Source organism: Hesperophylax consimilis, chromosome 27 (assembly GCF_061612785.1).
Source record: "Hesperophylax consimilis isolate HC1 chromosome 27, BYU_Hcon_1.0, whole genome shotgun sequence".
NCBI classification, from domain to species: domain Eukaryota; kingdom Metazoa; phylum Arthropoda; class Insecta; order Trichoptera; family Limnephilidae; genus Hesperophylax; species Hesperophylax consimilis.
The window spans coordinates 3706546-3723075 of record NC_142862.1 but is presented as its reverse complement, the minus strand read 5'-3'; the positions used below and the strand labels follow the sequence as shown (position 1 = coordinate 3723075).

Below are 16530 nucleotides of genomic sequence, written 5' to 3'. Positions count from 1 at the left end.
GGTCAAAAGGTTAATTGTTGTTTAGATCCGTGGTTTCCAATATAGGTGTATATATCAGAGATGGCCAACATATAAGACTTCAAATTTGTATTATGTAAATATTTTATTTATTTTTGAAAAAATTAACTGCAACTTCCACCCTGTATATATAATAACTATACAGGGTGGAAGATATTCTCAGTACGATCCTGGTCTAAGACCACCATTCAGAATTGTAACGTTGCTTGAAATGACTTTGGCTGTGTTTGTTGATCAGATCTGAATAGCCAGATACATCCCTACCTTCCTCTTCCCCATCTCTTTCTCCTCCCCACTACCTTCAGCCTCACAACATACCCCAATAGGGGATGCCAAAGTCCCACTGGCTCCAAACGGTTGGGAGCAGTTGGGACTCTTTTGCAGTTTAAATTAAAAAGAAATAGTGCAAGCCCATGAAAAATCACGGGATATTAAAATTTTAGAATTGATAATAATTGCATGTTAAAGCGCAGGCTCTTAAAAAATTGTAATATACTTGTCTTTAAGAGTAAGAAATTTATAAAAAATACTCATTTGAGAGATATAAATAAAAAGGTGACCGGATAAATCATCACAATGATAATTCATCACATCTTTAAAAAGTTATATAAAGTCATGGAAAGTGATGAAACAAAAACTTTATTAACTTATGTAGGTTAGGTTAGGTTAAAAATAAATAAATTTCATCGTCTCTAATGACTTTATATCACTTTTTAAAAGTGTGTTGAATTGTCACTGTGTTGAGTTACCATGGAACCAAATAAAATAATTCTCTGGTTAAAATATATAATTTTATGGTTTCGTAAATACCTTCTTTCATTAACTTTAGTAAATCTTGAAACATCACTTTCAATTTTCAAAGAAACAGTGATTAAAATAATTTTCTTTCAAAGTATTCCAAGGAGAAAAATGAGTATTGCGGGTAAAACGAACCAAGGACCATTAAGGCAAATAAATGCACGTGCATGACGAAATGCAAAATAATATTTATTTTATGTTGATAAGCTCGGGCAAGTCCCGGCCATTGTCCAGAATATTAAATATCAAGATTTGATCTTATATGAATTGGATTTCTCTTTTAATCGTCCTGCTAATGACCCGAAAGTCAAGGATCTTTATCAGTCTTCTACTGCGTGCTGTGAATTTATATTCCCTTTCGCGCAGCCTCTCCTTGCGTGCGTCCAAGCAGATTATTTATCTGACACGCAATTTTTTTGTGATTCTGTTTAGCCACGCTTGAAGAAACAGATTTGCCATCCCTGATACTCTTATATCATTAGTCATCTTGTTTATACATATTTATGAGACACCATCTTGAAAAATAAACTACAAAATAGGATGAAAAACTATTTGATAGCTATACACAACACAAATCAACCATAATATTTGACTGTGTTAAGTCTGTCTAGTCTATTTTAAAATCTGTGTACACTGTTCATTGAACTCCCATGTAAATTCGTTTTCTTATGTACAAATAAGTTTATTTTATTTTATTAATGTTAATTAACGTTGTCTTTCCAGCAATTAGTTTTTTTTAACTCAATGGAATAATATATTGTAAATAGGTAGTATTGTTATTATTTGTCGTGTTTACAAAAACTGTGGATGGTTATAAATACCTCCAACTTTTGACATATTCAATTATGATACCAAAATAAAAACTTCCAAGGGAGTTGAGACTAGGAGGAGAGTTAGGTTGTTGAGAGGGGAAACCCATTCCAGACAAATCTTGATAAAATAGACTTTATATTAGATTTTTTTTAAATCCAAAAAACACTTTATTTAAGTATATATCGAAAAAGCAACTTAAATTTCTTGAAGATGGTGATGAATTACCTACATTTCTTAAAAGTGGAGAGTACACAACGGAGTGCTGGTACCTACCCTGATAAATGGCGGTGAGGCATGGAACTGGTAGAGGAAGTATGAAAGGAGACTGAATGATATAGAAATAAGATCAATGAGGCGTATGTGTAAAACCTTGTATGATCCTGTGAGAAATATGGAGATTTGCAAAGAATGCAGGGCTGATGTAATGAGTAAGAATAAGAAATAGACGCTTAAATGATTTGGGCAGTATAAGGAGAATATATAACGTGAACTTAGAAGAAGTTGGGAACGCCTGAGGAAGACATGGCACGACCAAGTGAACCAAATACTTGAGTCGGGTCATGTCAAGAGTCAGAATAACAGAAGGGTATTTATGAGACGATGTGTGACTGTGAATAATTCAGGGAGAGTGTGCCATAATATATTCGTTCAAACTGCCTACCCCTGCATGATGGTTAGTTAGGTTAGGTGAGTCAGTTTGGGAAACTCTGCTATATCTGCCGTATATGAGTTATGTTATAGTTAGGGGCGGTGAGTCACTTTGACAAAGTTTGCGAAACTCTGCTCTATCTGCTGTATATGAGTTATGTTATAGTTAGGGGCGGTGAGTTACTTTGACAAAGTTTGAGAAACTCTGCTCTATCCGCTGTATATGAGTTATATTATAGTTAGGGGCGGTGAGTCACTTTGACAAAGTTTGCGAAACTCTGCTCTATATGCTGTATATGAGTTATATTTTCATAACTGTACCAGTTCCAGTGCGGATACAGTTTCAAGAATTTTGCATCTAATAAAATCTGCTGACTTATAGATTGCATAAGAAAGTCAACAGTACTCAAACAAACCATTGCATTGCATATATATATATATATCATGTTATAGTTAGTTCATAACTTGAGTTATATAAATAACAAAAGGCTTAAGCATTTAAAGATTTAAATATGCAAGAATGTGAAAGAAGCGAAAGTTTAAAGCCGAACTGAATTATAGTTTTATGTATTAGGCGTAGAATTTTATTAAGTTTTAAAAATCTCCATTTCATTCCAATTCCCAGCTAGCAGATAATCTATTTGTTTTTCTCCGTGAAAATTGAAAATATGAAATTTAGATATCTTTTATAATCTAAAGCAAAAAAATTGTTTCAAAATCCTACAAAATTAAAAAAATACCAAAAGTTCTGTCGTTTTCAGTTCGCATCTTAATTTCCATCAAGATAAAATGATTTTTTTAAACGTATACCCATTCAACTGGAAAAAGAACTACATGCAATACTGTCTGTCACTACCTTTTTAAATTATCCGTTTAAAGAAACTAGATTTTGGACTGATGTTTCACAAAAATTTAAATGTAACATTGTCTTCAAATGACCATTCTGTTTTTTTGACAGTTGAAAGCCCCAGCATACCCAATTTCTACCGTTTTATAAGAAGTTTCTCGTTAACTCTTTATGTTATTAAGTTCCAAAAAAATACATGATATTTTTGAAGATAATATCTATCCATTTTTATGACGAAACGTTAATTATATGAAATTCCCTCGACAGAAAAAAATCGCAACCTAAGCTCCGAAAATTATTAAAAACACATTTGGTTCTGTTATTTAATATGTAATAGGCATGAAAAAATTCACATTGTATCTTTAAATGCGACCAAGCATTTGTCGAGAGATTTTTGCTTTATTTCAAACGATATTTAATATAACTTTATTTCGTGTTTTATTAAATATTTTCACCATTTTCACTGAATTGTTATCGTTTTTTTAAATATTATTTTTTAACAAATAGTAATCTACAGAAGAGGAGGACAACTGTCATGTTGTTAAGCTTGTCAGCGTATAACAATTGCATATACAGCTGAAACGCACTTAGAATCAGCGTTTAGCGAGGACCTTTCAAATGTAAAAAAAAATCACATTTGTTTTTTTTTTTAAACAACTAGCCTTCGATAGAGAGCAAAAAATGTATACGGTAATAAATTTAGACAATTTTTTCAGAATATAAAAAAATAACCTAAGGCGATGCCATACGTAGTAATGCAAAATCATGTGTTTTTGGTTTGAAAATTTGGTCGCCTAGAAATGTTTCAGATGCTTTAATGAAATACTGCGAGTAGAATACATCTTGGCCTTTGAAATAATCGAGTATTTTTAGATAAGTCTTTTTATAAGCCCAGAAAAAAATAATGTATAAGGCCTATAAAAACTGCTTTAAAGTTCAAAATCTCCTACTTACGAACCCATTTTCGGTTATGATTTTATTGTATAATGTGGCAAATTAAGTTATTTATAAAATGATCGAAAAAAATTTTAATGTTTATTCCTGAACATCCACAAAATAAAATAAAAGGCACTTTTTTGCCATGTTTTTTTCTTGCATAAATCAAAACAGGCGGATGATGTTAAGCGGGAATTTAAACCTTATCGCCATCCACGTAAGGGTTGTTATTGATAGCGGCTCAATTTAAAATATTACACGACGTAGTGCATCGCCTTAAACTATATTGGTGGTGCTAATAGATTTTCTACAAAAAAACATTGCAGTGGCTTCACAACAGTTTGAGTATCATTTTTGAGGGACATGGTGTAAAAGTGGGGGAGCATGTTAATCAAAGCTTTTAAAACAAAAGTCCTACGCACGTGACAAATTACGTTTACTAGGTATTAATTAATTTATGTACATTGTTTACTGGAAAAATATATATCTGACATCACCTAGAGGCCATTAGGTGCTTTAACCCACGTTTGCTAAAAGACAAAAATTTAAACAATTATTCGTTAATTCATACTGTATGTATTAGTAGCAAACAGAAGGTCTGGATGCTGCCACAATAGCGCATAGCTTAGAGCAGTCGCCAAGACGTTTATTTTTTAAACAGAGACAAACATTACCGGGTTACGAATAACCTGACAATATGTGAAAATCTCCTACTACCACCACAGCAATCGGAAAAAGTTGCTTGTGTCGTGATGAAGGACCTAGCCAGCCGAGGAATTGAACTCACAACGCCTGTTAATATCTACGAATATGCTAATATCTAACATATTTAATACCTACACGGAGAAAGAGTGAGCTGTGACTGCTAATTTATTATGAATCTCTTCAAATTAAAAACGTTAAAAACGGGATTGCAGGCACTTAACGAATGAATTGATAGGTTTCCTGATAACATTTTAGTAATACCTATACGAATGTATTATTACGATGTCGGAACATTTCGGAATATTTCGTCATTATATATTATTAAGGCAAACGCAGGTGCAAGAACACGTGTTCCGATGTATTAGGAATTTACTGAAAGTTTATCAGAAGGCCTGCAATCCCGTTTTCACCGGATTACCAATAATTTGAAGAGATTCCTAATAAATTGGCAATACTTAATTTAATTCGTGTAATACATATTCCGAGGTTGCTTGAAATAGCTTTGGCCGTATTTGGTGACCAGATCTGAATAATCAGGTACCTACTTCCCCACCATCCACTTCCCCATCTCCATTTACTCCCCACTACCTTCAGCCTGACAATATACCCCCAATAATGATGCCATAGTCTCACTGGCTCAAGACGGTTGGGAGAAGTTGGGACTCTTGTGCGGTTTCACGTTTAAAAAAAGGTAAGTAATTCGGATATGTTCCTAACTGTATACTGCACTTAGAAAACTGGATTAAAATTCTGTTAAAAACGTGATTGCAATCCATTTCCTAGTAAAATATGAGTTCATTCAGAATATTTCCGAACAAGTGTTCATGCATCTATGCTTTTCTGATAAATTTTATGACGAACTGAGAGAATATTTCATTTTTTATGAACACGTGTTCCGCCGTGCTCATAACAACATTCGTGTTTTACTGATACTTTGTTAGGAAATTTGTGAATTCGTTAAACGCCTGCAGTCCCGTTTTTGACAGGAATACGAATAATTTGACCAGATTTTAATAATTTTTTTAGCACAAGTCCACAGGAACGTAATTGGAAAAATATATTATTTATCTCAGCTCTAATGACATAATAGCGGCTCATTGTTATTAAACGTGCTTTTACATAGTGAGACGAACTACAAAAACGCTCGTTAGCGCGTGTTTTGTAACGCGTTAGTTTCAAATGAAGTGACTAAAGTTGTCACTCCACTCTGATAGCAACTATGTGAACTATGGCAATACGCGAATTCATCGTGAGTGATGAAACCATAATATGTTTCTCTTCTCTCGTTGACTGAGCGTATCGAAGTCATGTTTTAATACCTTGAAATCTTAACGACGTAAGTCAAGAAGCCATGCACAGAAATATGCGACGCGCGGCCCTGGTGTATTGGACAGACCTACGTTTGACATTTCCTTATCAAATATATTAAATAAAGTGGGAATCAACGACATAAGTGATGAAGTCGTGTAAAAACAATATTCAGCGCGCGGCCAAGCGTAATGGAAGGACCTACAGTCGAATTTGCCCTAGCAGTAATGGAAAATTGATCTTTCCGTGGGGTTTATTTTAATTATTTCTGATAAACGTATTACTTAAATCAAGGATGTTTCTAGATGGATCTCTCGGGAAGTTACTAATTCAGCGTTTAGAAAAATAAAATCTGGTACTTACGACTAATTTTGTAATTGAAAAACGTCCACTATCAGTGTGACCACTGAGCTATTATACTATCACCAAATATTGGGACGAATCAAATTTCGTAACAAATAAATTTGATTTATAAAATGAGTGTGTCTCGCATTGTGCGCCCAAAGACAAAGAAATTGTGTTGCAAGGAAATAAGTGAGAAGTGCGGGGTAAAGTGACAGGTCCTACCAGCTTATAGAGGAGGACAGTCACTACGGGTCAGGAGAGAGAGAGGAGCAAGTTCTTCAACTTCCTAGGAAGTTGAAGAAAGTGAGTTATATAAAGAGGACAGTCGATATCGCCAGTTAAAGCGTAAAGTGAACATTGCTAAAGCGAGATAATAAACGAGCGTATTGTAAAGTGCTGATGCAGTCAAAGCGTGAAACACACATTGCGAAAATAACAATTAGACCAGTGGTTCTTAACCTTTTTGGGGGTACCGAACCCCACCAGTTACATATGCACATTCACCGAACCCCTCCTAATTTGAAAAATTAGGAGTAAATGTCTATGGTCCGTATATAATGACTATGGTCATTTTCGGGCGGCCATCTTGACCGGTAATCGCAAGCTCTACCGCTGCGTGATCACCTTTAGCCAATGATGGACAAGCGGGGCATGTCACCACGAATCATATAAGTCGGGGGTCTTGACCTCCACCGAACCCCCGAGACTGACTCACCGAACCCCTGGGGTTCGATCGAACCCAGGTTAAGAACCACTGAATTAGACGGTTATGCTGCAAAGTGACGATGTAACTTGCGAACATGTAGATAGTGTTAAACCAATACGATAAACACCGCGTGCCACCCGCCACCCACTGCCTGCTGCCCACTGCCCATGCCCATCGCTACAGCCCCATTGCCGCATTCTGACGACACCATGCCTGCAAAGGCCCCACGAAGCGCCGACAAGATATCACAAAGTTGGTTTTACCCGAACCATATGACAATTATTTAAGATTAGACCTAAGTATAATTATACCTAAGTATAATTATACCTATAATTATACTTAGGTATAATTATACCTAAGTATAATTAAAATTTAGATATGCCTATAAAAGATTGTGTCAAATTTAATTAAAATCCATATACTTAATTAGATCTATAATTAAATTCAACTCCCTTGTCCCCACCCAAGCGACCCGAATTGGCGAGAATACAGAGTGGACTAAAAAATATAAGTGTAAAACTAATGTAATAGCAATTTATTTAAATATTATTCTGAGGTAATTGCCAGAGATGTAAACGTTCATGTTATCTACGTGTTTGTCGATCTGTAAATGATATTTAATTCCAATCCGTGAGCCACTTTGATTGGATCGAAATCGTATTTTAATTTGAATTCTAAGTTCATATTTGACAGCTTGGCAACAATTTTGAAATAATGAATAATGTATTTTGAAGCGCTTCACCATTTATCAATGCATTTTTTCTATAAACTTTATCTTGTGCTCTAATTTTCAACCTTACACATAAATAAATAAATCAAGGTTTGTTGCATAAATTTATTGTACCTTTTTCTAGTATTTATTTATATTTTATATTTTAATGTTACAATGGTATATTTTTGGCATATATTTGTTGAACATTTAACACCTCAAAACCTTTGAAACTTTCAACGAAGGCGTTCTTATGTGTACTATCAGTATGGTCTTTTTTATTCCTTTTTTAGGGGTAGTATCTACTTAAGGGTAACAGATACCCATCCTATAATTCCATATATTTGATTCGAGATAAATTTATTACTAATTTTCACTGGAACGCCACACAGTGGGCTGAAAATCGCCTTTCATAGACATAGAGACTTGAATTTTCAAGGGTATTTTTTTTGGCTAGAAATGGATTCTGCTGATCATTACTATGCTCTAAAATGTCGTACGAAGCAATTGCGTGTACAAATGAAGGAGTTATAATTTTTTAAAGAAAAATTTGTATGGCGCTGACATTAAAAATGAGGCTATCTCTGGAATCATAAGGTTGGCCGTTCTATCCTTACACACAGATAATACTACTATTTATTTGTATTTTTTGACATACTTCATATTGTGGCGCAAGGTGCGATTTTTTTTAAAAAAATCCTAAAGTTGAAAAAAAATCTTTTTTTTGTTGATGATTCATTTTAATGCTTAAATGCTTTACATATGAGTATGCTTTGTCTAGTTTACAATATTTTATTTACACTGCAAGTCAAAACACTGTGCACAGTGGGCTGAAAATCGCCTTTCATAGACATAGAGACTTGAATTTTCAAGGGTATTTTTTTTGGCTAGAAATGGATTCTGCTGATCATTAATACAAATAAATAGTAGTATTATCTGTGTGTAAGGATAGAACGGCCAACCTTATGATTCCAGAGATAGCCTCATTTTTAATGTCAGCGCCATACAAATTTTTATAAAAAAAATTATAACTCCTTCATTTGTACACGCAATTACTTCGTACAACATTTTATAGCATAGTAATGATCAGCAGAATCCATTTCTAGCCAAAAAAATACGCTTGAAAATTCAAGTCTCTATGTCTATGAAAGGCGATTTTCAGCCCACTGTGCGCCAGTGTAAAGTTGTATAGACCGCTTCGTTTTTTTGTTTTTTTTTTATAGGCACCGCCATCTTCATTAGTACAAGCCGTGCTGTAGAAAATGGACTGACAGACAGAGATACTTGTTTTCGGACTTCTGAGTTAGTATATACAGTAGTATAATAGTTAGTATATGTTAGTAGCAGGGTTTAGTACTAAACCTAGTCCAAAAGTCCAAAACAGGTCTCTTTAACTGTTACTTTATTTTCTACAGCACGGCTGTTATTAATAAAAAATGGCTAATTAAGACAATTTTATTAAAAACGGTGGTATTATTTTTTTATTACTTAAAAAAACAAAATTAAAAACGTTGAATTAATATAACTAACCATCACGCTATTTTCCCGAGGACGGACCGCCAACAACACGGTCTTGACACACACTCCTTGCCTCATTCACATTCAAACATACTCTTCAATTATTCTGACTCTTGATATTGCCCGACTCAAGTATCTGATTCACTTGGTCGTGCATGTCTTCCTCGGGCGTCCCCGACTTTTGCTACCATTCACTTTTGCATTTGAATTTTTATATAATAATATTAATTTTATTTATTACATTATATTTAATGTAAAGTAATGTCAAAAATAAGTAATGTAAATCCAAAGTGACTATTATTACTTGTATTAATTCATCGGGATTAGAATTTAGCAAAAAGTAAAATCATGTTAAATAAATTATCGTGATGACGAGCTAAAATAATTTCTCTGGTTTGAGCAATGGGTTGGTTCGCAATCTTCAAATCATGTTTTTTGCTTGGAAATTTGATTGCCTAGAATTATTCCAAACCACTTAATAAAATACTGCGAGTAGAACACGTCATAGTTGGCCTTATATTTAATCAAGCAAATTCATTATGACAATGTATTCTTTTACATGTCCAGAAAAAAATACGACGTGTTCTTGATCGATCTACACTACAGCCATCTATGTCTCGTAACTTGAATTATCCCATTTTGATAAAAATTTTGAGTTCTCAATTTGCCATATTATACAAAAATACGGAATCAAGGCTGTGAGAATCCTTTGAAGTGTTGAATTTCCTACTTACGAATAAGAAAAGGTTCTTGGTTTGATTTTAACTATTGTATTATGTGGCAAATTGAGAACTCTGAATTGTTATCGAAATGTGATAATTCAAGTTACGATACATAGATGGCTCTAGTTTAGATCAATCAAAGAGGTAATAGAGTTAACCGACAGATGTCAGTAGTATATAGGGAGGATAATATATTGAAGGTAGAAAAGTAGAGATTTTGAGAGATTATAAGAGTATTTAGCTGTGAAAGTTTATTTTATTTGATAAACGAACCGTGCTTGTAAAAACATTACTAGTATAGAAACTGAAATAAAATAGTTTATGGAAAGATATTGTTTACACAGCCAAAGAGGACTTGAAATTTCTCATCGAACTTAGAAATATTTCCAAGATATTTTAAATGTGCAATATATTTCTTCTTTTGAATATAACGAGAAAACAAATGCTATTTAAAAAAAAACTAGAACAATTTCCTTTCAGATTTCTGTATTTGAAATATACTTTAACATTTATAAATTGGAATATTTTAATTTCAAATATGAAAAACTTGAACGAAAAACACATATATATTTACTCCAAACGTCGAAAAGTTGTAGAGAATTCGAAATTAGTTAGAATCTAAACTTTTACAAGCTTTGTACAATGCGTAACTAAAACACCGTTTAACGGTTGTAAAGTGTTCCTTTTTAGTAAGGCTGAATGTGTTTTGTTGTGAAGAAGGAGCTATTATTTTAAGAACCGTGAACATATACCTAACAAAATAAAATAGTTCATATTTCGTTGGTAATATTTTTTTTCATAAATTGAAACAGGCGGTTGGTGTTACAAGGCAATTTCGACCTTATCATAAGACTATACTCTACTTGATTCTAGACTAGAGTATAGACTATACCATAGTCTAATACTAAATTTGTCCTTGGGAAGATTTGAGGTATCCCGTGGGCTGATCAAACCATCATCATAATCAACATGTTAATTGTTAGCACCTATTTTAAATACCGTTTGCAATCTACAGGATAAAAATAACTAATTTGTTTTTAATTTCTCTATTTTGATGAATACGTATTCTTGAATGGCGTATGTTTTGGGAAAATCCAGCATTTACAACAACGTCACGATAATAATTTCACGTGATGATAATATGTTATTTCACATCAATGCACACAAACATAGAAAAACCGTGAAGAATATGTACAATTTTATTGTCTTTTTAAATACAATTTTGTTTTCGTTAATGAATGAATGCACATCTTGGAAGCGAAATTTAACCCACTTCCTGACATCGGATCGAGCTGAAATTTGGCAGATAGACTCGTTGACGATGACAAAGCATTATTTTAAATTTTATACACACGACATTACAGCTGTTAATATACGAACTAAGTGCAATCTAGATAGTGTCTTAGATAAACATATCCATTTTAATGTGCGACATCTATCGACTTTTCTACAAGTCTATGATGAATATGGCTAATATCTTTTTCAACGGTAAAATATAACAATTGGTAGTTTTACTCATTAAATTATTCCAAAGAATTATATTATTTATTTCACAAAACACGCCCATAAGGCATTTCTAGTGTTATTATTTATCATATATTTACAAATTAATGTAGGTATATATCAGAGTGAGACAGAATGCAAGAATGACACAGAAAATGTGAAAGTTATTGCCAACTTTCTTTATTTCCTTTACTTATAAATTAACAAGTAAGTAAAATCATCAGCTATCATATTTTGTATCCTGCCGCTCCTACTTTCAATTTTACAATTAATATTATTTTATTTTTATTTCAATTTTCTGGGATGACTAAGAAATAAAATAAATAGGAAGAGATTTAGATTACTGCTCTATTAGATTTTGTCAATGAAGGACCTAAACAAACTAGAAATTATTTAAAATAGAGCTATGAGATGTATATATACCAAGGTAAATATGAGATGTATATATACTAAGTAAATATGAGATCTATATATACTACGTAAATATGAGATGTATATATACTAAGGTAAATATGAGATGTATATATAGGTACTAAGGAAAGGTAAATATGCTTAAGTTATTCAAATGAAAAATAGAAATCCAATAAAAATTAGACTGATATATAATGTTTTTTTACTAAAGGTAAAATTATATTTTTTACAAGACAACATTTTTATGCAAAGCACAAAGGATAACAAATTATTTTAATATTAATTTAATTACATTAGCCTGAAACACAAATGTAAATTGAAAAAACTTCCGAGAAAAAATAAATTCCCGTCGGCAGCATTCTTATAATAATATGATAATCAATGTGTTATTTGTTTACACAAAAAAATTTCGAATAAAAAAATGCTAAAAAACTGTAAGAAAAGATTGTTTTTAATAAAAATGTGTAATTATGAAACCAGAAATGTAAATACAATAAGATTGCCGCATATGAGAAAAACAAAGTCACAGAACTGCTCAATACATGGAGGACTAAAAAAATGAACCTGTAAAAGACAAAGGTTTTTTTTTTCTATAACAGGTACATCTATTTTTATTAATAAATATTTTTTAAATATATATTTATGTGTTGGATTGAACTATCTGGCATTTGATTGACTGGGTTAAATTGTGCTAACGACTGCGCCACAAAGCGATTGGGTAGGACTGACATTTATTTCGTTTCAGAGGAATGCGTACATATCCGCATGTGTATGCGTGATTGCACCCAAAATTTGATAGAATACATTGTCATTAATAATGAGTCCACCTGCCGAGTTTCAGCTCGATCGTATATGGGAAAGTGGATTAATTTTCACTTCCGAGATTTCCATTCAACCATTCACGAAAACAAATGTGACATTCACATAGCCATGTTTAAAAATGTATGGTGAGAGTATTTAAAAAATATATTGTTCTTACTATAAAAATATAATGTAACTACGAACATATAAGTTTATATACGTAAAAAAATAACCTGTATCAATAACAAAAAATAAACGCTATAAGTTCTAGGTACCTAATACTAATTCATCTGAATAAATATGTATTTTCATGTTCAAAAACAGGTTTCCAATTTTTATGTTGTTTTATTTTTGGCAAAATTATAATCCGTGTTGCGCTCTTCCATGTTTATCCAACTCAACGGTTTGGACAGCCTAACACTTACCATCATCAAGGCTGATGTTGAGTTAAATAAGTGCAGCACAATTTTATATTAAAAATTCTAGAAAACAACGTTTTTATTACATAAACAATTATATTTGAAGAAGCCGAAATTAAAATATTACCAAAAAACAAGGCGTCCTTATTTGTCTTCTGGCCGCTAGGGAAATTACACACCTTCAAAAAGTGATACGGAGTCATTAAAAGTGGTGAAACAAAAACTAGGTTTAATAGTTACCTACGTAACCTATTTATATCACTTTTTGTAGGTGTGTTGAATTTTCATTTTGATGAGATACCCGGCGATATTTCCATTCTAATGTTTTCATATCGATCTGTTTGTTTTTAGAATTGACAGATTATTTATTTTTTAACATAAATAATCGAGTTGTTTAATGTATCGTTATTATCTAAATTGTTAATTTAAATAATGCAAGGAGAAAACATTCTGATAAAAATATTGGTAATTTATGAAAAATCTCTTCAAATTATTCGTATTCCTATTAAAAGCGGGGTTGTAGGCCATTAACGAATGAATTGATTGGTATCCTTATAAACTTTAAGTAAAATACCAATGTTTTGTCATGATGTTCGAACACGAACCTAACATTTTTTAAATTTCATCATTATATATTATTAAGATCAACGCAGGTGGATTAACACGTGTTCCAATATTATTAGAAATTTACCAAACTTTATCAGGAAGCTACTTTCAGTCCCGTTTTTAACAAGATGACTAAACTATGAATATTTATTGTTTTTTTGTTTAATTCGTAGAACTTCATTTATTTTTTTTTTAAATTTAATTAAAACAAATTTAATAATATAATTATTAAGTTTTGCAAGTATTTTTTGGTTTTTGTTATTGTTACAGCTGTTTCGGCTTTCAAGGCCAGTTTGAAAATTGGACAGTTTAAAATGGCCTTGAAAGCCGAAACAGCTGTAACAATGACAAAAACCAAAAAATACTTGCAAAACTTAATAATTATATTATTAAATTTGATTTTAATTAAACTTTTAATAAACTATGAATACCGCGAAGAGAAACTAAAGTCATGTTTTTTTTTGTTATTTCAGTGTCAAATTATTTTTGACTGGGAGCTTCGATGTTTTTGTTTTTTATTTTATTTATATATTATAAAATAATATATATTACATTGATGGCATTGAAAAAAAAACAAGGAAAAGACATTCTTGAACATTGAAATAATGAAAAAACGCCAATACTGCTTACTGCCGACACGCGATTACTCCATTTTCTCATTGGTTCAATTGTGATCGATAAATTATATTTTACTATCTAATACCCTTGAGAAAGTCTTCGATGTTTTGTTCCCTTCCTTCTATAAGCTGGATCTCTTCAAGACCCGGGTCAACGCCTGCCTTTCCCTTCAAAGGCATTATACCCACATAGTTGAAGTATCGGCCATGAGCCTTGAGGGACACCACACTTGACAATACGAGGTGAATAACTAACTAACCTCACCTAACCTAACCAAATATCAAACCATCAGGTACTCTCAGTATTGCGCTGGTGAAAGATCACCATTCTAAATTGAACGCTTGAAATGGGTTTAACTGTGTTAGTGACAAGATAGTTTAGTACTTTCGAACATTTGTCTTTCCAATTCATTCCTAAGTTTGTTCAGCCTTCACCGATGTATCGACAAATAAAATTTATGTTTGAAGACATTTTAATAACCGATTTCCGGAAATTGTAATTTTCAACAAATGGTTTCCGGAAAACCTTGAAAACTCGTCAGATGATTCCACTGATCCCATTATTGGTTTGAAAAAAAACATTTGCACTATACATACTTTAAAATAATAACAAAGCACCATAATAAATTAATAATTTTTAAAAATAATATTAAAGTGCACTTACAAGTCGTCCAAGGTTGACGGCGACTTCTTAAACCTTCCACTGAATCCAACAGAAATCCTTTTCTTGTTTTTCCCTCCAAAAATGTCTCTATTTTGTGTTTGCGGGTGATTAGCTGCACTTTCTTCCATTTTTATTTATTTATTTAAATAATTAACAAAACTAAAACTGTAACACAAAACGATTTTATTAAAGAACGAAAACAAACCATTTCAAAATTACAAAAAAAGATTAGAAACCGATAACTGTTTTGAAATTAAAAACAGCTATTTTTAATTCCGAACGAAAAAATAAAAAAAATATATATAGCTATTTTTACTACCTAATAAATTGAAACATTAATCCAAGAGAAAGTGGCAGATTTTTTAAATTAAAACATAAAAATAAATTGCTCCTTAAAACATTGACAAACCAATACAGAATACATAAAAATTTCAAATTTATTCAGAATTTAAAAACGCTTATTTTTAATAAAAAATGCAAATTGTAATTTCGTAATGTTCGTTTTAATTTCTTTGTAAGCTTCTAATATCAAACGTTTTCGAAAAAGGACAGTGTTTTTTTTTATTAAAAAATCTAATAACACGTTCTTGAATAAATCAATAACGAATAGAAAACAACGTAAGAATTTTTCAAAATTTCAAAGCAGAACAAAAATAAATTAAATTGGAAATTTTTTTTTTCTTAAATATAAAAACATTAAAACTGATTTTCATTATTTTACAATGTTTGTTTAAATTAAAGTGTAAGAAAATAACATGCGCGCAAAATGGTACAAGTTTTTAATTAAAACAAATAATAACTCGTTTCTAAGATGGAAAAAAAAAACAAAAGAAGACGTTTGTAATAATTTTAAATTTGAATTATTTTTGTCATAAAAAATACAAACTGTAAAACCGGTGTAATTTGGCAATGTTTGTTTTAATTTGACCGTATTATGTGGGTTATTGTCTAAAAACGCGAAGGACCGCGACGCGTCGATAGAAGGCGACAAACTCCGTCGAAATCTCAGCGGTTACTGATGCAGTCGGGTGTCCCCACTAGAGTCGTTCTTCTTCGAGACGAGATCTCGGATAGCTATACAACACTCTTGTTCGTGGCCGATGGTGGGAAACATGTAGAGGATTTTAGTTTTCTCATTGCTTTGGTGGCTTTTAAAACGATAAACTAAATGCTACCCATCCCTATAATAAACTAGTCGAAGTTCCCGTCGTTGCCCGGGCTTTGCGCATTTCTAAACAGTAATTTTCCTCTTATTTTAAAGGTCTAGTGTGAAAAAATTCACTTGTTCTAAAGGATGAGTGGGCAAAATTTCGCCAATCTTGCAATAAAACTAGATTTCTACAAAAAACCAAGCCACGACGACGATACTCCTTTTTTATTTTATATAAAGACTAACTGAAGTCCCTACATCGCTCGGGCTTTACACGAAGTGTTTT

The 16530-nt window shown here is 32.1% G+C and overlaps 1 protein-coding gene across 3 annotated transcripts in view; it reads right to left on the bottom strand.

Annotated features, from left to right (window-relative positions):
- The window catches only part of LOC149410487 (multidrug resistance protein homolog 49-like), a 195297-nt gene extending 179192 nt beyond the window's left edge, over window positions 1-16105 (bottom strand). The window contains exons 1-2 of one of the 3 annotated variants that reach the window (XM_089648134.1): window positions 15981-16105; window positions 15095-15259 (exon numbers count right to left, since the gene is read on the bottom strand). In XM_089648134.1, the coding sequence (XP_089504260.1) occupies window positions 15095-15222 (128 nt within the window). In that variant the 5' untranslated portion in view covers window positions 15223-15259; window positions 15981-16105. The remainder of the gene's footprint in view (window positions 1-15094; window positions 15260-15980) is intronic. The other 2 variants (XM_089648136.1, XM_089648135.1) reach the window with 2 other exon arrangements.
- Window positions 16106-16530: the final 425 nt, after the last annotated feature.